Here is a 23,573-nt window from a genome sequence, read left to right as displayed (position 1 = left end):
GGAGATCAGGGGAACTACGCAAAATTCTTGGTCGGATAGGAAGGAGATCCCAGATACTCCTAAGAAAGTAGTTCGAGGTAAGTACTCCCTGTTGGAACAAACATGAAATAAAAGATGTTTCTTCTTCAAATGTGGCAGACTTGCTTTGTCCTTGAATATTGACAGATATCCACCCATCTTACAAGGCAATGTAATCAAAGCAATTTTTTAAATTGTACATTTACACCTAGTACATAAACCCTATTACTTTCAGGGATTATCTCCCCAATAAAGCTTTACAAAAAGTTCGTATTTGTTTAAGGTAGTTTCTTCAAGCACAAAACTTTCTATACCTCCGTAGACCTAGTCCTAATCCATGTGCTTTGAGTCTTCTCCATGTAAGTCTCGTCTGATTAGATACTCTGTAGTATCTTAATAATGGATAAACCTGTCGATTTTCTCATTAGATTCATTATTTATGCCTTTGTTGTAAAAGATAGCCATGATTGGTTGATTACATGCGTGAAAAGTTTTATGTCGGATATCGGTGAGTGTCCTATTTACAAGTCTTAAAGGGCTATACACCAACGTTGAACCCTTCCGAGATTCGTACGAGTTCTTTTTGCCCACTGAAGAATTGGGTAGGACTGTGATTGATCAGCCACTTCGTGTCAAATGGGATAGTTTAAGGCTGTTGAAGATAATTTCCTTTCCCAACCTACCCCTTCTTTGCAAGGAGAGCTGCTACCCGTGCTCTCCACCACCAGGAAATCCTTCCTTTGCCGAGAGCTTCTGTAGTTTTTTACTTCTGTGGAGCTTTATTCTCAAGCTGGACAAGCTCCTATGGTTATTTACCTCTGTAGCGCCTCATTCTGAAGCAGTACCTGTTGCGTGAATTCTTTAATGTAGAAGAAAGCAAGGTGATTAAAGAAAGCAAAGCATCACCTAAGTTGTGATTACACAGGGAAGTGATGTACATAATTCTCTCCCTGTTGACTTCTTTGCTTTCAACTTCTCAGGATAGCGTGGACCTTAAGAAAAAATAAAGCTATGAAGGATGCACTACCAAAGAAGGCAAGCATTATCTATTGCCCTTGCAGGAAATTACAATCTTAGTTGATTGAGGTATCTGAAAGTCTATCTGTACTACAGTACTCTCATTTGCTTAGTAGACGGCTAGACGGGGACAAAGTGTTACTGACCGTGACTCCCTCAAATGGCAGCATGTCTTTCTAGCACTCCTTTCATATAGAGAAGGTTTAAGTAACAAGTTACTAGCCTATCCCGACTCCTTAGGTGCAGTTGTGTTCGTATAGTGTGACAACAAATATTTGTTGTGGCAGGTCTCGGACATGCATTAGATTTCCCAGTGTGAAAAGTGGAGTTAGCTTTACTGGATGTAGCTGCATTGTTCAGAGGCAAAGGTTTGAATTAGACCTTGGTTGTTTCCGTGCTGGGAGTGTGCCCGAGATGCTTGCTGCTGTCTATAGTTCCAGAGCAGCATTGAGGTAGTGTTGACTTAAGTCACCTTATTTAGAAACTAATCAGTTTACAAGAGGATGCGGCTAGATCTGACAGTGCACTGTCAAAAGCCTCTACACCATGAAGTGGATGGCCATTTTCGGAAGATTAAATTCACTAGAGCAAAATTACCTACATCAAGTAACCAAGCATGCACTTGAGGTTTTCCCCAGAGAAGGCATGAGGCTGTACCCTAGAATCTCTTCCTTCAAAGGACCTACTTGATTCGAAGTTATACCCAAGGTGCTAGAGACAATGGTTTCTTGACCAGAAAGGTTGCACTCCTAGTCTCTTAACAGAGCTGCTTCTTGGTGTCCAGAAACTATGCTACAGAATATTCAGACTCTCCCCCTACGTACAAACCTATCAAATATGCAGATTGACATACAAGCAGCTTCCAGCAGAAGGGATATCTTTCACCACAGGCATTGTCCATGGGCAGGGCTTCTCTCCATATATGAAAGTTGTGGCTGTACCTTTGCTTGTTGATAATGTTTCCTCTTGTGTTTCTACAGATGATTTGACAAAGTTCCAAGGGCTGCTGGTGTCTGATGGGACGCTGATTTTCCTTTCCCATCAGAGAGCCAATCTGTGTAAACCAGATCCACAAGGGGCAGTATGCTACTGTATGTATGTAGACTTTTTGTGACGGGATTCAGCCAACCGTCATATGCAGAGAGGATGGGTGAAAGGGACTTTTTCACTTATCCAAGGTTGATGTGGCTTTGGAGAAACCAAGAATGCTGCATGGGTGTTTTTATCCTCTCATCTCCTCTTCAGTTTACTTAGTTTTTATATTTCCCCTAATTAGCAGCTTTCATTTTGTAGGCCTTAAGCTTTTAGGATTCTGGTATTTCAACTCGCAGCAGTTTTCCTACAAATGATAAATAAATTAAATATGTGCAGGTAAGTGACAAAAGTATTAAATATCCATCATCATTCAAGGTTGTAACTTACCCATGACTCTAAATATTCTTATAGATGCACCCTTACACATCTTAAGCTTTCTCATTCTATGTCAAATCAATCGACATCACCTGGAACAACATCAAGGTAAAGTTATAGGTTACTGAAAATCTATTACCATTCCCAGTTTTATTATTGTTTTACAATCATTATGCAGAGATTCATACTACCTTGATTCATAGTGGTGATTAACTTATTAAATCATGTAGTATCATGCATAAACCTATTGATCTCGTGACCTCTTGGAGCTAATCTACAACGGGGGTTACGTTAAAAAAAATATAAAAATTCAACAAAGTTGCCTAAATAAATCTCTTAATACGTAGTACTCCATCCAGGTCCATTTTAACGTCGAGTCACCAGTCCGAACCTAACATTCATCTTTTTAACCCTTTTACCCCCACCATAAGGTTAAATTTCGAGCACATTTTGCTAAATAATTTTTTTAAATTGCTCTAACAAGCTTAATTTTTGTCCTAGAAAGGTCAGGTTGGTCTCATTCTTTTGGCAAAATGCCTGAAGTTTCTCGTAAAATTATCAAAAATTTGTAAAAATATGTAATTAAGTGTTTTGCAAGAACGTACCGATACGTCCTTTGGGGGTGAAAGGGTTAACTTACTACAAAACTGAATCCTACTTCAAGGCTATAATCTGCAATGTCAGTATTGGGTCTATACATTATATCAGGCAATTTTCTAATTAAGACAGTGATTGATTGATACAATACTGACACATCTCCCTGGAAGAATGTTAAAAAAGTTTTTCTCAATACTTAAACTAAAGGAATGAAGTACAAAATCACTGCATAGCATTAACTTAGCTTGAAAGATAAAGATTCCAGCATAGCTTATGAATGTGAGGGGAAGGAACTTTAAGGGGGGGGGAAACCCTGACCTTTAACACTAGAATTAATGGCAAATAAAAGAAAATTTACGCTTATTCTACCAATGACGATGCAAAGTAACTATATGTACAAGCAAAAATAACCCTCCAATATTGGAATCTACAGTATATACTTTGCATAAATCGTATAATGTAATGATAAATTTCCTCGCTAGCACCTGGAACTGTTTTTAAGTTTTTCTGGTACTTTTAGTACTGAACTGTACATAGTAAATCTTGCTTCTAATATTATTATACTTCATTCTGTGTTTCCAATTGTTTTGCCAAAAGATAGTATTGGGTTGGAATATATAATTTGTTCACATAGCTGCTAAACAAAAACTCTGAAGATGATCTTGATACTAAAGACATGATTGTTTTATAACTACTATTTCTAAATAAACAATAAATATTACAATTTCCTAACAAGAACTGGCACTGAAAAAGGATTTTGACGAAGGAAAAATCTAATTCTGGGCGAGAGACCTGTGCCGCACTGAAAAACATTGTGTGATTCTGATAGAGTAACTGATTTGGAAGTTGTAAGTACTATAAAATAATGTATTTTAATTTAAATAATTCAAGCCAAACTGAATTAGTTTAATCAAATTACAATTTGAGTTACTTGTCAAAATTGGTTGAATTTGCGGACTCACCTAAAATAAAGGACAATGAAAATTTTTCAATAAAACAATCATGAACTTCATATCAAATATCATTCGAGTACCCAGCAGATATCAAATCTACTGAAAATTTCCACAAGTTGCACATTACTGTAGACTGCACTTTAGATTTGAGATTCTGTTGATAGCACATTTGCTTGAAATGTCAAATATTTAATTTCAATTCATAAATTTAACCTTAAATGATTATAAAACATTTTATTCGACACTAGCATGACGCCCAAATACCCAACCAAAATATGTCTATCTCATCACCTTGCACCTATCGGCATGTAATACAGAAATTATACTCTAATACAACCTCTCATCTCCACATTTCTTGATTTTGATTCATAACCTCACATCCTGTTTCATGAATAACCACAGAACATTCACTTGATCCTGCTGGTCAAGTAACAATATATCTTTATCGTGTAATACTAACTTATTTCAGCCAAAGTCTATTAAGTTCGTCTCAAACTGTGTCACTCATTGTTCTTCCAACATATAACGACCATTGTATTCCAAACACCATAATAATATGTCACAAATTCACAAGGAAACTAAAAACTTCAAAAATTTCAACAAAGACTAGAGTGTTTTCACATGAAGAAAAAAAAACATAGAGCTACTTACATAAATACATAATGCTTACACATATATACAACCAATATACAATACTGAGACAACTGACCAGATTGAGATTAGTATCAGGCCTTAAATTGGAAGGGGGAAATTACTAAACTGTTAAAAAGAAACCAACAAAGAAAAACGAAACAAAAGCATTGAACCTCAACAGAAGTCCTGTATATACCGTATGTAATACAGTCACAGAATGACCTTGTCCAACAAAAGAATAACATCCTAAAATGGAACATTTTCGAGTGCACCACCATCTGCCACCACAATTTAGAACGAGCCCTCCCTAGGTCCCAAAGTTCTTACTTCTATCTTTAACCCTTTTATCATTGACTCTCATGTTTTCCTACCCAGCTATCGAACTTGTTCAACTATGCCTTGCTCCATTTTCCACTTCAGAAAGCCAAATCGTGGCTCAATGGTCCTGTTAACTAATTTATTATATGCTCTGCAAACTGTAGTTTTAGGAACTGTAACATCAAATGATGGAATGCTTCGTAGCATTGTATACGACTTACAACTCGATAAGATTATGCAATTTAAATGTGTCGGGGTCCAAATGCATTCTACCTGTATCTCACTAACCTTATTATTAAAGTGCATATAGGAAAGGATATGAATGAACAGGGTCCTTATCTTTATAATCAAGATTTTCAAATTGTTCAATTGCAGAAATGTAACAAAAAGGAACTTTACTTCTGCATGTGGCCACTTTCATCTTACATTTCTAACTCTCCATAATTTCTATTAATAGGTTCTATGACTGAACAGTATCTATGTTGACTGAACATTATCTTAAAGAGGTTTTAGCATAATTGCCAAGGAACGTTAAGATTGCATTCTCTAACAAAGAAAAGATAACGACTTGCGCGAGCTCTGATGCAGATTATACTGGAATTTTCCAATAAAATGTAGCAAATATGTCCAACCTCTAAAACTAAATGAAATTGTTACTTTCTTACGAGACAAATTAGTTTCCAACGTACCTCTTTGGTAAATGAATTCATTCTCTACCTGTTAGAAACCCAGAACAGTACCTAATATTTAAAATTCACATAATTTAATATACCCTTCCCTTCATATATAGATTTTGACATTTCAAACCCACATAGCTCACTAAATATTAGTTATCCAACCTAAAAACTGGTTCTAATTAAGAAACGGCTCCTACAACTTTGCCAAGGGCCATTCGCTCCAAGCCTTACCTCTCATATGGCATCTAGTATGGACAGTATTTTCCACTGAACAGTTCACATCTCTACAGGCCATCTAGTAACTAGAAATTTTCTTAAAAATGTAAATTCTGCCAAAAAATAATAAAAAATTATGCCAGAATTATGGTATTTTGTACTTATTTATTGATACCTCTTGGAGTCACCAGCTTCGGCTTCAAAAAGATAATTTTAGTATACCAAAATTAAGGTTTTTAAGAATACTGCACTGTAATTCAATATTCATCAATAAATATATATATATATATATATATATATATATATATATAATATATATATATATATATATATATATACATATATATATATACATATATATATACATATATATATACATATATATATATATATATATATATACATATATACATATATATATATATACATATATACATATATACATATATACATATATACATATATATATATATATATATATATATATATATATATATATATATATATATATACATATATATATATATATATACATATATATATATACATATATATATATATACATTATATATACATATATATATACATTATATATACATATATACATATATATATATACATATATATATACATATACATATATATATACATATATATATATATATATATATATATATATATATATATATATATATATATATATATATATATACATATATATATATATATTATATATATATATATATATACATATATATATATATACATATATATATACATATATATATACATATATATATACATATATATATACATATATATATATATATATATATATATATATATATATATATATATATATATATATATATATATATATATATATACATATATATATATATATATATATATATATATATATATATATATACATATATAAATATATATATTATATATACATATATAAATATATATATTATATATACATATATAAATATATATATTATATATATATATATATTGTATATACATATATAAATATATATATATATATATATATATATATATATATATATATATATATATATATATATATATATATATATATATATATAAACTTGTGGATGAATATGATGCTTCAAAATATGTAAAGAATACTGCTTCAAAACTAGCAACATACCACAGCTTTGAAGAAAAAAATTTCTAAATTCAGAAAGAATTCGACAGGAATTCTTTTACGTTTATAATGCCAAATAATAAGACACAAAAATCTAACAAAAGAAGGTGGCATAAAAGGTGTTGAAAGCATACGATGTACATGACTATCCGTACAAAAGGGGCTTCGCGTACTCAAGGATAAAACTAACAAGAAATAAAAAAAGTTAATCTAACTAATCTTGGCACAGAATCAACTTCATGGTGCTTCAAGTCACTTGCCACAGAACTTGAGCATCACTTCCTATCGATGAAACTCAGTCTCAGAGGCCCCCTTTCCAAAAGCTTTCCGTTACTATATAAAAACAAAAAACCTAGGAAAACTCCTCCGACGAACCAGCTGGACATCATCGTGAAATATGAAGCAACCTGTAAACACTTAGAAGAGGAGGCAATGCATTTCACATACTCCGTTTTCAAAGAATCTGTGGTTGCAATTATCATTCTCAGGCCCTAGAGACTGACTTACACTGAGTAATACTGTACTCTAACGAGAACAGAAAGACTTATATCTATAGTAGCTAGTTTTGATGTAATACAGATTGTACCGTCTAATATCGGCCGGTACATTCTAATGGCCTACAAGTCTTCATATGAGGGTTAGTACTACAATTGCACGAGGCTACCATACCTTTTACTACATACGATATATCTTTAACTTGGAATATGCAGTAGTAATAGAAAAGGGTTCGGCAAAACCATAAGTTAAACTAGTTAACACGCTGCTAAGCTTGGCTATGCAAGGTAAGGTTAGGCTGGAATGACTCAGCACATCTGAAGTAGGTAGTGTACGAGGCTGAATCGCAAAGAAAAAGACATAACCTGTTAAAGACTTCAAATTAACCTAAACCAACAGGAATGATATAATTTTCGAAAACACCTGTTCTCGTGAAATTCTTCTAAGAGGCTACATACTTACCTAGTGACTAATATAAAGATATTGGACAGGTTTAGGTGAAAGCAACAATGCTTGGGAGTTCTGTAGTAAGAAATGCAATCCATTGGATTTCACATTATAAAAGCTATATAGTGTTCACATTTCATTGCATAGTGTATAAGGGAATAATATTGTTGCCCATTCAAAGCTCATAACAAGAACAACAACATGCAGTGAGTGTCATGGTAACCTCTAAATTCCCCTGTTACAAGGTGACTACCCTTTGCATCTTCTTTACGGCCATCAAAACAACAACAGTGCCGTGTCGTCGTCAACCTTATCGGTTGGTTATTTTTTTTATGGTTTAATCTGGTTAGTCTCTTTTTGGTTTAACCTGGTATATAATGATCTCTACTGTTTATAAACTGAGACACTTGCAATCTTTAACCCTTTTACCCCCACCATAAGGTTAAATTTCGAGCACATTTTGCTAAATAATTTTTTAAAATTGCTCTAACAAGCTTAATTTTTGTCCTAGAAAGCTCAGGTTGGTCTCATTCTTTTGGAAAATGCCTGAAGTTTCTCGTAAAATTATCAAAAATATGTAAAAATATGTAATTAACAGTGTTTTGCAAGAACGTACCGGTACGTCCTTTGGGGGTGAAAGGGATAAACTGAGACACTTGCAATCTTTAAAGGTCAAGCTTACGAAACCTTAATTGCAGGTATTCAAGAGTGTGGTACGCATGCTAATAGCACAACTACACTATTGTAAAAAAGAAAAAAAAAATGCTCTAACACTCTTGACATATAAACGCTGTATGTGGAACGTGCCTCCCAACCCTGTATGCAATTGTTCGTTCAACGAAAAACATTTCGAGAGATGAAAATGTGATGAACATTTAAGAGTAATCCTGTAAATATAATTTTCACAAAATGAGATCATTAGTAACATGTACCAATCTATTTTCATGAGACTGGCATATAAAAAATTGGGGTTATCCAACCTATTTGGGAAATATTTTTCTTTACAATTTGGGAGTTGTGAACTGGGAAGTTCTCTGACTTGCGATGGGAAAAATTTATAAGTGGTTAAGAAAGTATCTTTACATAGATTAAATGGCCTTCACATAAGAAAATATCATTAAGTATATTATAAAGTACTGCAGTTAAGTATGATTTGTGTAACCTTGAAGGAGTCCCACACACAAGAGAATAATAGCAGCCACATAAATAGAATCAAGATGTGATTATAGTTGTGCCTTTGATAATGATCGATTGAAGTGGTCTCAAAGAACACATTCCATTCCTTAAGTAGGGCTGATCAATCAATAAAGAAGTGTCTTCTTATCACTCAGCATGTATGCATATCACAATACTCATGATAAACTCTCTTTCCTACATAATTAATCTAGCAATTGGAGATCTGACTTTGAAACCTTAAATATTAAAATACTAGGTACACACCTGTGTGTATCCAAGCATCGAGATGTTCCACAGTTGTTCCGTACTGTAAGTGCTGATTCAAATTATGATAATACTTACATCACAGTTGGATTCAACCCAAATATAAACATCATCTTTCTTACGTAAACACAGTGGGTTGTTAGAAAAAACCAAGCCGCCTCAACTTAATTTTACGCCTATTTTCTCGATAGCTTTCAAGAAATCTACCAAAACGCGTCCCTTAACACGAAGAATGCTCAAAACTGAACCCCTACGTACACGAACACCTACGCAATCCTTTATTCATAGTGATCCAAACCAGATTTAACCATAAAAAAAAAAAAATTGCAATCACTCTAGACTCCATTATGCATTCATTTGCTGGAATCACATAACAATATCACTTCTCTAGAAATAACAGGCTTCTGATATAGCAGAACACTTCTGGTCAACAGCAAGTTGAACACTTAATTCTCCAATAAATGCCCTGACTTTATTAAGGCTATAATATTACGTAATGAAAAAGCCTCATTACTGCTTATTTTTTACGTTATTCCTTAAACACCGACAAAAAGTGTGCTGCCAACTTGAATGACTTTATTCTCTGACTCACTACTATTGTATTGGGTAATGGAGGGAGGCAGAAGTGATTATATTTACAGTACAATGTTTATGAGTGAGAAGAAAAGTACGACATCCGGAGATGCCTATTTCAAACCGTCAGATTTTTTTTTTACGTTCGCTAACTTATATGTACGATCTACCTACTAAATTAATCTTTAGAGAGAGAGAGAGGAGGAGAAATAAAATCATTTAACGATTCTAAATTACACAATAAAAAAATTGTATCAATGGGAAAACAAATAAATTTTTCTTTACAGGACAAAGATGCCCCATGGAAGCTTGACTCTCATTTACAAAATAAATATAAAAATAGTGCACATCATTTTGAGCTTTTTATCTACTTCTCTTCTTCCATTCGAATTAAGAGTGCCAAAAGTTGGGTTGCTCCTCGCTCCTTGGTGACCCACTCTATAGTGTCGGGTTGTAGATGAGGATCAGGATTCGTATGGCTATTCGACGTTTCGTGGTGGTTAGGCGTCCACGCCACGGAAGGGGAACCTACCTTGTAGGATCCCGGTTTCACAGCTACCTGGAGCACGACCTGCGCCTGCACCCTTTTACGAGTGCAAGGGTCAACGTACCTGTTCAGAAAGAAACATTGATAAACATAGCTTTCATCTTTGCTAAGGATGAAAGTTTAACCTAGCCACTAAGTAACATTTCTATATTCATTTATGGCTGGCTTGAAGGATTTGCTCCTAAAATAAGATGTTTCATTAGTAAATGGTAAAGTTGTAGTAGTTGGATTTTTAAGTGAGAAGATAATAAACAAATACTTAACAGTAATGAAGCAGCTGGCAGAGTTAGTGGGGGGACAAAAATAACGGTGTAAAAATCCTTTCTTACTATCTGCATTGGGCTATAGTTGTAAAAATTCAAGTATTTTCTTGATTATGAAATGCTATTATTCATATGGTAAATCTTTTATCATTATCATAAATGTTCTAGCATTTGGTTTTCACTGTATCAGTTTAGATATGAAGCGAGTTCTCTCAATGATCTTCACTCTTGTGAGACTCATTTTATCAACTTTTGGAGGCAATCTCTAAATTCAATAAAAGTACAAATACATTGCAAAAACACATCAACACCCAGGTGGGTTGCTTGTATCCCAGGAGATATTCAACTTTATGAAGTATTAAAAACAAGAAGCTTGAGGTGATATATAAAGTGGACTCTCAGCCATCTAGGGATTAATTATAGATTTGCTGCCTATTTCATTTCTTTACCTTTTCATGTGGTAAATTAGTCAATAGCTGATGACAGACTTTGTAGAAATATCAAAGTGTCTAAATTAATTATAAATATAAAGAATAAGACTTTCATTTACTTTTATAAATGGCCCCACATTTTAGCAGATAATTGTACTTACTTTAAATATGAAAACAAAAAATCTTAAAAATACAATAGAACATGTATTTTTCTTAGCTATATAAACTCGTCCTTTAAAATATGGATAGTTCTTCAGTGGCGCTTGCATGACAATCGAATTGTTAATGAGGTAGTTGGTTAACGACAGTTGGCACGAGGAGGCAGTCCTGCCCACCTGCCTGTTTCTGAATAGCCATCTCTCTCTAAGACCTAGGACTAAGGAAGGTGGTTAACACGAGGAAATTAAATTCAAATCAACTCAGGTTTGTATAGCTAAGAAAAATAAAAAGGATGGTACTTTTCAAATATTAATATTTTGTATTGAAAACAAGCCCAGTTATAAAGCTAAAATATCACAAATTTTAAGTAATTTGTATTTTTCCTAACAGTACTTACCTCGGACTACTTTCTTAGGAGTATCTGGGAACTCTTCCCAACCGACCAGAATTTTGAGTAGTTTACCCAATTCCCGTTTTCTATGAGGGCTAACCTCAGGCGGAGTGATACTCGCCCTGAGGCGACCCGGGGTCGGAGAGCATGCTTGCTCAGGTCGCGCTCCTCAGTAAGTTTCTGGTCGCGACGTGAAAACAAGCCCAGTTATTAAGCTAAAATATGGTCAATTTATGAATATAGAAGAAACTCAATTTCTATATAATTGTTCCTGTGTCTATACCAATCTTTTGTCCTATAAATTACATATATTCATTCACTGGTGAAGTCCCCTTGAACCAAATTGAAGGGTTCCTTTTTCTCTGCTGATCACGTCATCCTTCCTTTATCCTGTATGGAAGCGAAGAAAGTGACATAAATAACCTCCTAACACCTAATGAAGGGATACAGAAGCTGTTAAGAGCCTTGGACAGTACTGGTTTAAAAGAAAGCTAGTACTTGGACCCAGATAACTCATTTCTTTAATAGGGAGATGGCATCGGCAGTGTTAACCAGGGACGTTTTGAGAAGGGTTTGGTAAAACGCTAATCGATACTCCCCCTTGCCAGAAGGATGGAGTGGTTGCATCTTGGCAGATGTAGTCTGCAAGAAAGACGTTCTGTCATGTAACTCACTATCATCAGATGTCTGGCCAGTTGCTGTGTCCCCTCAGGAGAGAGAAGAACAAGAAAGAGGTATAAGATCTGGTCATTCTACCTGTCCTCAAGACTTATGCAGAATAGATTCCTATTGATCAGGAACAGGTCAGCTATCTCTCTCAGTTTGCTGATATAAGTACAAGGAAGAATTGTTTGTTGAAAATCATTCCCAGACATTCGACCTATGCTTGGGCGTAAGATTAAACTCTTTCCCAAACACAATAGGCGTGAGATCGTAATATGGCAAAGAGTAGTTTCTATCTCGTCTTGGATAGATTACGAAGAGGTCAGTCTGAGCAGTCCAATCATAAATACTCAGGTAAGTACTTGTGTGAACACCTTAGGAATGGAAGACGGGCTTTAGGGGCTTTAGGAGCTTTAGGAACGATGGAAGACCTATAAGCATTGTAAGTCCTTCGAGTCTCTAAAAGCATGAAGCGTTCCTCTCCGTAGCCTGAGTATGGAGAATTGTAATTACCTCCACCAACGAAGCTGGAAGGAGGTTGGTTATGTTTTTGCTCGTTTGTATGTTTGTTTGTGAACAGCTTCCTGGCTACAATTTAATTGTAGAGTAATGAAACTTGCAGGGATTAACTGTTATGTAAAAAGCTGGAAATTTTTTAATTTTGGAAGGTCCAGGTCAAGCTAAAGGTCCAGAAATAAGCTGCCGCGACAGAGGTCTGCGCTCTACTGAGTGCCCCTCTACTTAATGGGTTCATCTTAATCTAAACACTTACGTGACAGAAGGCGTAAACTGGTCTGAAGAAGCGTAGGTGATAGCAGGAGAGAAACAGAGCTGAGACCCATCGCTGTCATCGTCTTTACTGCGGCGTCCCGCTAACGTTGAGCTTACCCCAAGCTCTCCTGCAAAATAAGGAAGTGGTTAATCTATGACACATAAAATAGGTAAATAAACATATCTAATTTACACAGCAGTAGAATTAATTTACCTCCACAGAAATCTTTTCTTTTTCACAACCGGTGTTCAGAGTATATTCCCCACTTTCTTGAAATTACAGTACTGTTCTTAAGTTAATTCCCTTGCAAAATAATCAAAACACTAATCTGCAGGTTTGTGGTGGCCGGATGGTAGCGTCCTTGCCTGGTGATTGCCAGACTGGGGTTCGAGTCCCGCTCAAACTCGTTAGTTCCTTTGGTCGCTGCAACCTCACCATCCTTGTGAGCTAAGGATGGGGGTGGGGAAGGGGGGGGGTTGAGGGAGCCTATAAGTCTATCTGCTGAGTCATCAGCAGCCATTGCATGGCCCTCCTTGGTCCTAGCTTGGGTGGAGAGGGGGCTTGGGTGCTGATCATATGTATACATGGTCAGTCTCTAGGGCATTGTCCTGCTTGATACGGCAATGTCACTGTCCATATGGTCAGTCTCTGGGGCATTGCCCTGCTTGATACGGCAATGTCACTGTCCATATGGTCAGTCTCTAAGGCATTGCCCTGCTTGATACGGCAATGTCACTGTCCATATGGTCAGTCTCTAGGGCATTGTGCTGCTTGATACGGCAATGTCACTGTCCATATGGTCAGTCTCTAGGGCATTGTCCTGCTTGAAACGGCAATGTCACTGTCCATTGCCTCTGCCTTTCATGAGCGAGCTTTAAACCTTTAAACCAAATGCAATATCATGCAAATTTCAATCTCAAATATGATAAACTATCGAGAGGCTCTCACCAATAAACAATAGTTCACCCTTGTCGAGCATCCGTCTAATCGCACCAGGTCTCGTCCCGTGGTAAGCCATGTGCCAGGATTCATTGTTATCGCCAACACCGCTCACCAGACCAAAACGACACCAGCCAAATGGTTGTGCATAGTGTTTGGGTGGGTTACCTGGAATTATAAGTCACAAATTCAGGGCAAACTAACATGCAAGGACTACGCTGTACATATGTATTCATGCTTCAAGTATGGAACACATATACAAGAACAACCTTATGGTGTAATGATCAATCATAAGTTTGTTGTCATTAAAAAGAATGTTCATTGCTAGTAAAGCATGAAACTATCTGCTGTATTTAGATGGAAATTGAAGCATGTAATTTCAAAATGTAAATTAAAAATGTTCTCTTAATACCAAATTTAGACAACTGACTAATTTTATAACTATCATTACAATGCTTTTTTGTTGACCAGGCAGACATGAGTCTTTTTATAGTTTATATATGACATATTTTTTTTTGACGTTGTTAATAGTTTATATATATTATGACATATCTGTTTTGACGTTGTTGCATTTTTTAGAATGATTTATTGCTAATTTATTCTCTTCATTTATTTATTTCCTTATTTCCTTTCCTCACTGGGCTATTTTTCCCTATTGGAGCCCCTGGGCTTACAGCATCTTGCTTTTCCAACTAGGGTTGTAGCTTGGATAGTAATAATAATAATAGTATAAAATGACCAGTTACAATTTGACAATGAAAATTATCAGTTGGGAAATGCTACCTTTGCGTTATTTGATTTATAAAGTATAAACTTTAACCCTTTTACCCCCAAAGGACGTACTGGTACGTTTCACAAAAGCCATCCCTTTACCCCCATGGACGTACCGGTACGTCCTTGCAAAAAAATGCTATAAATTTTTTTTTTTCATATTTTTAATAATTTTTTGAGAAAATTCAGGCATTTTCCAAGAGAATGAGACCAACCTGACCTCTCTATGACAAAAATTAAGGCTGTTAGAGCAATTTAAAAAATATATACTGTACTGCAAAATGAGCTGGCGAAAAAATAACCCCTTGGGGGTTAAGGGTTTGAAATTTCCAAAGAGCCTGGGGTAAAAGGGTTAACTATGCCAGTAAACTACAAAACTTAACTTGCATACAAGTGGTGTGAAAGGTTTATTGTAATAAAATTAGACTTTGAAACATTCAGATCGGATAGTAATTGAATTAACAAAAAACCATCAAAAAGTTCAAAAGTTTTACACTCAATTCCTACCTTTTGTATAATACAGTTCGTCGCCTCGTATCTTATGGCAGGTTTCGCAGTAGCAGAGATTACCTTCGCTGTTGAAGTACCCCTCTGTAAGATTAAAGCAACTTTAGATGTATCTTCATTGTAGTGTTGGTAAATAAACAAAAATTCCTTTAAATAAGGAAGATAAGAATCTTCTCACATTTGCAGCCTTTGAAGAGAATCCCAATTTGATATACAGTAAAAACAATGTTTAAAGTCATAAAAGGGATTATGACGAAGGAAAAATCTATTTCTGGGCTCAATCTGTGTCGCTCCATGAAATGCTCCTTAAAGCACCATTTCAAAGGTATAAATACTACTAAATATACCAGAGAAAAAAGTTGCATGGAATGCCAGGTATATACCCAACTCGCTCACCCCTAAAGGGTGTCGGTATTAAAACTGGGGCGAGTGAGTAAATCTTACAATACTGGATGACACTAACGCTCAAGGCTACATTCTCTTCAGGTAAGCAATTCATAATTCTGAAGTACAGTATATAAAATCCCTGTATGAAAATTTTGTCTTGTTGCTGTTCGGCCTTTTTTTGGAATATTGATTTTATTCTTAAAAAAACATTGTATAAAACCTTACATGCTAGCAGACAGGTTAAATTTTTAAAAATTATTTAATAATTAGAGAAAAGAGTAGTTCTTGAACAAAGTGTATGATACTGTATTACTGAAAATTTATTTACTGAGATTCTCTCATGCTATAATGACATACATCATACTACTAAAAGGGAAAATTGTGAAAACTAATATATATCCAGAAGTTACAAAATGCACACAAAATTTTTCCATTCAATCTATTTTCTCAATTAAAACCCTACAGTATACTAAGAGTTTTCTTTTGATATATGAAGTTTGAATCCATTATATAAACAGCAATAAAAACAATCAATTTTAAAGCCAGAGTCATTCACAACAGGGATTTGCAATGTCTTTAGCGGAGCTGGCATGGCTTTTAAATTAGTTAACGAGGTAGTTGAGGGTAAATAAGCGTGTGAGAGCAGCCCGCGCACTTTCCTGTCAATGTCTCTTCCATTTTGACCTTCAGCTCAGGACTGAGAGGGGGTGATAGTGGTGAAAAGTTTAACTTTACAGGACTCAGGTTTGAATAGCTACGGAAAATACAAACTACTTACATTACTTCCATAATTGATGGGAAGCCAACAGCCAACCATTCATGCATACATACATATACCAAGGCACTTCCCCCAACTTTGGGGGGTAGCCGACATCAACAATGAAACAAAACAAAAAAGGGGACCTCTACTCTCTACGTTCCCCTGTGGTCGCGGGGGCATATAAAAATTAGAATAGCGCCAACGTTGTCCCTGCGTGTCGTAAGAGGCGATTAAAAGGGACGGGACAAGGGGGCTGGGAACCCCCTCTCCTGTATCTACATCCTGTGAGACAGCAACCATTCATACAATAAAGAAATAAAAAAAGATGAGGCAGAATTGAAAACGATGCAAATGTACGTTTGTACGTATTGGAGCTGTGGATGAAATAACTACCTCATTAATGAATTCAACGGCTCTTCCAGTTGCACTGAAGACCTTTAGTCTTTAAAGGAAGAGAGGTTCGTATGTGTAGAGATGAATGTAAATGAATAAACCTAGTTACTTTACTACATGTTTCTACTAAATTGTTGATAAAAGACCATTTTAACACAAACTACATATTCCTATTCATGAATAAAAAGGCCTTTACATCACTATTATATAAAAAAGCATTTAGCAACAACTAAAAAGCTTTATAAGAATCCTAACAATTTAATGTAGCCGGTTATCATTCTTTCAACTGAACCCTTCATTTTAGAACATAACTCACAAAGAAATAGCCAAGTTGAGTGTTCAGTACAAAACCTTTAATTAGTTTTAGAAATCATCTTATCATAATTTATATATAATACTGTAGTTGATGATGGTAATCTAGGAATATGTTGAAAAACCAGGCAGAATCTCTGCTTCACTTTTGGAGTTTGTGATATGTTACCTTGAATGCTGGGTGCAGTTTGCATTCCAAACCCTACGCAAGGGATTCTACACTCACCTGGCAAGGCTAAAGATGACTTGAATCGATGGCACATATTTTGGTATTCGCAGTTTTTCACTATACTACTATCCGGCAACGCTCGAGTAATACCCTGAAAAGAGGAGGTGGAGATAAACAATCATATGAGATTGACATAGCGCCACACAATTTTGGTGAGCTCAACCGGACAAAGAGATGAATTTAGACTATCTTACTCGGACTTTTATCACCTGTGTACTGTAATCAAGAGAGGTTGAAGTCTGTTGACATAATATAATGTGGAAGAAAACCAGTCTGTTACTAACCTTCTCTTTATCTTTCGGAGGATGGGGATGAGTGATGTGCTCCGTCGTTATGTTGGACCCCGGTTGCCTGACCGAGTCGTTATTCGAAATGTTGCTGCTCGTGTTATCCTGGTTATGAGAAGCGACAACGCTGCTCGGCTGCTGTTGCTGCGGTGGCTGCGAGGGTGGCTGTGAAGGAGGTTGCTGCTGTTGCTGCTGTATGTTGTGAGTGTGATGATGGTGGTGGTGGTGATGATGGTGATGATGTTGAGTCTTGAGGAGATTCTTCTTGTTCTGTTCATTGCCTATCTGCGTCGTGGAGGTGACGGTGTTTGTGGAGGGGACGGTATTTGTGCTCGTGGTGATCGAGATGCTGTTGCTGATGGGCGTGGTTGTCATGGTGGTCGTCGTCGTCGTGGTGGTTGTCATACTGGCGTGACTAGTTGTGTTCGGATTGCTTGCGGTCGTCGCGTTTGCTACTTCTAAGTTGCTGAGGGTATTTGTTATAACCACCTGAAATGTTAATAACCAAATGTTTTCACAGTCACAATTCTGATCTTTGAGATAACATTCAAATCTATACTTCTTTTCTATTTCATAAACCAAATCCCATCCATTTTCAAAATAAGATAATTGCAAAAATATATAAATACAGAAAATGTTTCCCATTAAATGTAATAAAATAAAAGTCAATTCTGGAAAAGATGATGCTAATCTATTTGTTTATGCAGTCTGACAAGACTTATTTAGAACCATTAAACATATCATTACTAAAGATTTGCCAAACATCATAGCTTGTGTTATCAAACAACCTTCTCCTCCACTTCACCACACAAAAACCACAGCCCTCACACACCAGTCTCCTGAGACTTCTTGATACTTTTTCCTTATCATCTTATCATTTACATTGCATACAAAAATTATCACATTTCACATAGTCATAGAAGCATAATACTATGTAGGAAAGTTGAAATGAAGATTTTTGTGCTATTAATATTAATACAAAAAACCTTAATATTACTGTAAACAATGAGACTAATTACAAACATATCCCTATCCTATATAGTGTCCATTACCATGAAAGTAATTAAATAGGGGGCTATAGTAAGAGAAAGAAAGGATTATAGTCCTGGATATATTTACTAAGAATTCATAAAGACTTGTACAAGAGACTTGATATAAGCAGGTAAACTCTAAATCTACCACTCTTAAGATGAAAATTAAGAATGACTAATTTCCACATTAAAAGCAGCACCCACCAAACCATGAAATCTGCTCGACCAAAGTGTACTGTAACCCGGGATTTATATCTCCAAGACTAAATTATTTTTCAGAACAACAATCTTAACACTTTAAACAAGATGAAACACCTCCACCCTAAATGCACACAGTAAACTTAAGATAGCTTACCTCTTGACACTGGCCATACAAGTCGAGAACCACAAAAGGATTGGGGGGAATCTCTTTAGCAGCAACACCCTGATCGACTCCGTTTACCAGCAGGTGAAGCCGGGACTCGTTATCAACCATGACCCCTACGACATGACCTCCCGTGCCGCCGGCAAGACTATCTAAGTCTGGCCCATAACGCCCCTTAATCTGAAAATGGATGAGACAACTTATAACCTGCTATCAATAAATGAGGGAGTGAGGAAATGTTAAGAATTCTTCCTCCTCTAACATGATCATTTCATTTGTAACTCTTACTCCTGTACAAAATTCATTGGACCAAATTGGGCAACCTTTCTGGGGTTAATATCATATCATTAAGTGTCTGTGTGGGTTATTAAACATACTCTAGTGAGAGAGTATTAGGCAGTAATTATTTTTCAAGCTAACCTAGTTTATTTTATTATAATCTGCTGTGTTGACCAGACTTATATCCCCAGTTTGCACTTGGGCATAAAAACATGAATCTGTTTCTCTTTCTTCATTCTGATCTTTAGTAAGAGTAACATAAGGACATTATAAAACCCAAATTTCTCGTTTACACAATGCAGGGTGATGGCATTTAACAGCAAGTACATATATTTAACATAATATTACCACAGTACAAGTGAAATGCCTTGTGGCTCCATAGCAGCTTAATTAAGAAAAAAAAAAATACCTTAAGATTTATATTCTTGTTAGACGGTGACAGCAATGGCTTACCTTAACTCCATTATAAAAAACGGAGTCGCCACAAACGACCCATGTGTTTCTTTTTAACGCAAAGGCTGTATTTGGGAGGTGGAGCTTGTCTGGCGACTGAGCTGTGACCCCAATCATGAGGGAGCTCGACCAGCGAGAATTAAGCGCTCCTAAACGAACCTGAAAATTTTGTGTTATTCATTAAGAAATACTGACTGCGAAAAGAGTAATTTCATCAAAATCATAAAGTGCATTATGTATTCTATTAAAACCATTCAGCCTCATTTCTAGACTCAAAATGAGAGAGAGAGAGAGAAATTCTCCATGAGAATCTTTTGTTAGCCTTCTAGTTTAAAATGAACTATCCTATTACAATAAATAAGCAATAATCTATTATAATAAAATGAACCTCCAGATATTCCAGTGTATCAGTAGTGAATAACACTGTCTAATTGATTGTTTTGATCAATTAGATAACTCTTGATAAAAACTAACCTGGAAGACGACATTCCTAGGCAATGGCTTGGATGACATAACAATTCCTTGGTTGTAACTCTCCGAACGCTTTGCAGACAATCTATCCGAAGACAGCTGAATATTCTTACCCGTTTTCTCATGGAATTGGATTAACACCGTTTCTTTATTGGTGCAAAGTAGGAGAGACTGTTGCTGATTTCTACTCTCGGCTGAAGTTTCTACAGCTGCACCTTGACTCTGGCTGAGGCCACTGGCTCTCGTTTCCGCGTTCTGGGCGTGCCGAGAGTTCTGTCCACTCTCTTGCCGGTTCTGATCGCTCGTCGACAAGGCCTTTAAATCGGCAGATGGGCGGACTTCTACGTGTGGAATGTGAGCGGACGATGAAGGGTGGAAACCTGAGGTTAGGGAGTGTTGTCCAGGCGGGGGACGAGAATCTGGCTGGGAGAGTTCAAGGGAGTCCTGAGATACTGCATTGTTATTGTTAGTTGCTGCAGCTACGATAGTCGAGTCCATGATAGGCGAACTTGCTTGGCGTGACACACTTGTTGTTCCCACCGACTCGGTGAATCCAAATAGGTCGACGACACCAAACACTCGCTGGAAGTAGAATGAATCAAGGTGTCTCATTACACATCGGAAACTCATATATGGGTAATGATTCTAAGTGTGTCACTATTCATTGGAAATTTTCATGTACTGTATGTGTAATGATTCAAAGATCGTCACTATTTGTCACTATACATTGGAAACTTATGTATGAGTAATGATTCTAAGCGTGTCACTATACATTGGATACTTTCATGTATGAGTAATGATTCTAAGTGTGTCACTATACATTGGATACTCATATACTCATGTATTAGTAATGATTCAGTGTTGCTATACATTGTTAATTTTCATTTATGAGCTGTAGGTTTCAACCATTAGAGCTGGATAGAACATAATGTATCTTAATGATACTGTACAACAAACCTCCAGAGTGACTTATGCTACAATTATTGATTTCCAAGTGCTAATGTACTGAAAGAATTAATTTGTAGATCTATGGATCTATGGCTGTCTGCTAAAGAAGGTGATGAATGCAAGAGTTGATGGGAGAAGTACAAGAGGAAGGCCAAGGTTTGGGTGGATGGATGGAGTGAAGAAAGCTCTGGGTGATAGGAGAATAGATGTGAGAGAGGCAAGAGAGCGTGCTAGAAATAGGAATGAATGGCGAGCGATTGTGACGCAGTTCCGGTAGGCCCTGCTGCTTCCTCCGGTGCCTTAGATGACCGCGGAGGTAGCAGCAGTAGGGGATTCAGCATTATGAAGCTTCATCTGTGGTGGATAACAGGGGAGGGTGGGCTGTGGCACCCTAGCAGTACCAGCTGAACTCAGTTGAGTCCCTTGTCAGGCTGGGAGGAACGTAGAGAGTAGAGGTCCACTTTTTGTTTTGTTTCATTTGTTGATGTCGGCTACCTCCCAAAATTGGGGGAAGTGCCTTGGAATATGTATGTATGGATTACAGACCCAATACCTTCCCCTTCTGAAGTTAATAAATATAAATCTTTATGAATAAAATAAACAAAGCACTTACCTTTGTTACATTTGTAGCAGCGATGCCAAAATCTTCTCCGTTAATATATAGCCTCATAGCACCATCACCTGACCTCTTGATCCCAACACGGTCTCCAACCACGAGCCTTCCCAAATTGGGGCAGAAGTTGAGCTTCAAAATCGAAGACCCATTTCTTCGCACGTCTGAGCCGCTGATCCACCACGTGTCCGCCGACTCTATTCCAGATAGTGACGCAGGAATGCTAACAGAAGGATAAGAGTTTCCAATGGGAAGAGAAGTCAAACCAATGCCAAGGGAACCACAGTAACCGACGGCTACTTTCTCTATTCGGACCTGAAAGGAAAAAAGGGAGTTATTGTTACAAATCATTGAAAAAAGTGTGTAGCTTACTCATTAACCCTTTTTCCCCCAAGCTATTTGGAACTTTCATACCCTTAACCCCCAGGTATTTTCTTTTTCAAGCACATTTTGCAATATATATTTTTTTTAAATTGCTCTAACAGCCTTAATTTTTGTCATAGAGAGGTCAGGTTTGTCTCATTCTTTTGGAAAATGCCTGAAGTTTCTCAAAAAGTTATCAATAATATGCAAAAAAAATGTAATTAGCCGTTTTTTACAAGGACGTACTGGTACGTCCATGGGGGTAAAGGGATGAGTTTTGTGAAACGTACCAGTACGTCCATTGGGGGTAAAAGGGTTAATAATTATACCAGAAAGTCTTCAGTACTCCGAAACAGGATAAAACACTTGAACCCAGCATTAGGAATCGGAATGGGAAAGAGAAATACACAGCCACTTCTGATTTGTTAATATTCTAATGTCGCTCGCTTGCGACAACGTCATAACTCAAAAAAATTTATTTTTGAGTTATCCATATAGACATATTCATCTTCAATTGCTGATTTTTCTGACAAAAGTGTCATAATTGTAGCTAGTGAATTGATCGCTAGAGGCGCTAAATGTCCTAACGACATAACATAATATGAGTGTGTTTTAATAAATTAAAATGGCTCTCCTGAAAAATAGCCATTTTTGAGTTATGACGACGACGTCGCAAACGAGCGATATAGGCTATTTCTAGTTAGAAAAAAAATTTTAAAAAAATAAGTTTACCTTTTTACCCATATGGACATAAGAAATAATGTACTAGACTTAAATATTCAGTAAAATATATAAGATATCAAAATCAGTTCATAAGAGCATTGTAACATCAATATACAAAGTACATTGGATAACTAAAATCTTATCAACAATATTATGTAGTAAAATTCAAACTGAAGTTAGTGGCTAGTAATAATTCCATAGCCTGAAGAAGAAACAACCCGGCTTATTGCCGCTTTAAAAGCAAACTCCTTACCTCAAAGAGTTCCTCTGCATCCAAGGGGTGAGATGTAAAGACAAGGCCATGATTAAAGTGACGGACGCGAGTGGCTATCGTGTTGTTGCTACTGAGGGCAATGTTGGCTCCACAACATTTTGAAAACCGATGTAAAACCTAGAATAAAATCAATATATACAGTACTGTTATGTTATGTGCAAAAGACAGAAAATTATATTTTTTTCTTTTAATACAACCTTTTGTATATTTGTACAAATTCATATATGTCAAAACCTGGACACATCATTCATACACTGTATTGGGATAAAATA

The 23,573-nt window shown here is 36.2% G+C and overlaps 1 protein-coding gene across 1 annotated transcript in view; it reads right to left on the bottom strand.

Annotated features, from left to right (window-relative positions):
• Window positions 1-8,373: 8,373 nt before the first annotated feature.
• The window catches only part of Neurl4 (neuralized E3 ubiquitin protein ligase 4), a 94,658-nt gene continuing 79,458 nt past the window's right edge, over window positions 8,374-23,573 (bottom strand). The window contains exons 16-26 of the mRNA XM_068370591.1: window positions 23,281-23,418; window positions 21,942-22,256; window positions 20,384-20,962; window positions 19,910-20,068; window positions 19,169-19,357; window positions 17,780-18,271; window positions 17,493-17,586; window positions 15,415-15,498; window positions 14,146-14,304; window positions 13,198-13,324; window positions 8,374-10,582 (exon numbers count right to left, since the gene is read on the bottom strand). Of these exons, the coding sequence (XP_068226692.1) occupies window positions 10,339-10,582; window positions 13,198-13,324; window positions 14,146-14,304; window positions 15,415-15,498; window positions 17,493-17,586; window positions 17,780-18,271; window positions 19,169-19,357; window positions 19,910-20,068; window positions 20,384-20,962; window positions 21,942-22,256; window positions 23,281-23,418 (2,580 nt within the window). The 3' untranslated portion in view covers window positions 8,374-10,338. The remainder of the gene's footprint in view (window positions 10,583-13,197; window positions 13,325-14,145; window positions 14,305-15,414; window positions 15,499-17,492; window positions 17,587-17,779; window positions 18,272-19,168; window positions 19,358-19,909; window positions 20,069-20,383; window positions 20,963-21,941; window positions 22,257-23,280; window positions 23,419-23,573) is intronic.

Source organism: Palaemon carinicauda, chromosome 3 (assembly GCF_036898095.1).
Source record: "Palaemon carinicauda isolate YSFRI2023 chromosome 3, ASM3689809v2, whole genome shotgun sequence".
NCBI classification, from domain to species: domain Eukaryota; kingdom Metazoa; phylum Arthropoda; class Malacostraca; order Decapoda; family Palaemonidae; genus Palaemon; species Palaemon carinicauda.
This window is presented reverse-complemented; position numbering and strand designations above follow the sequence as displayed.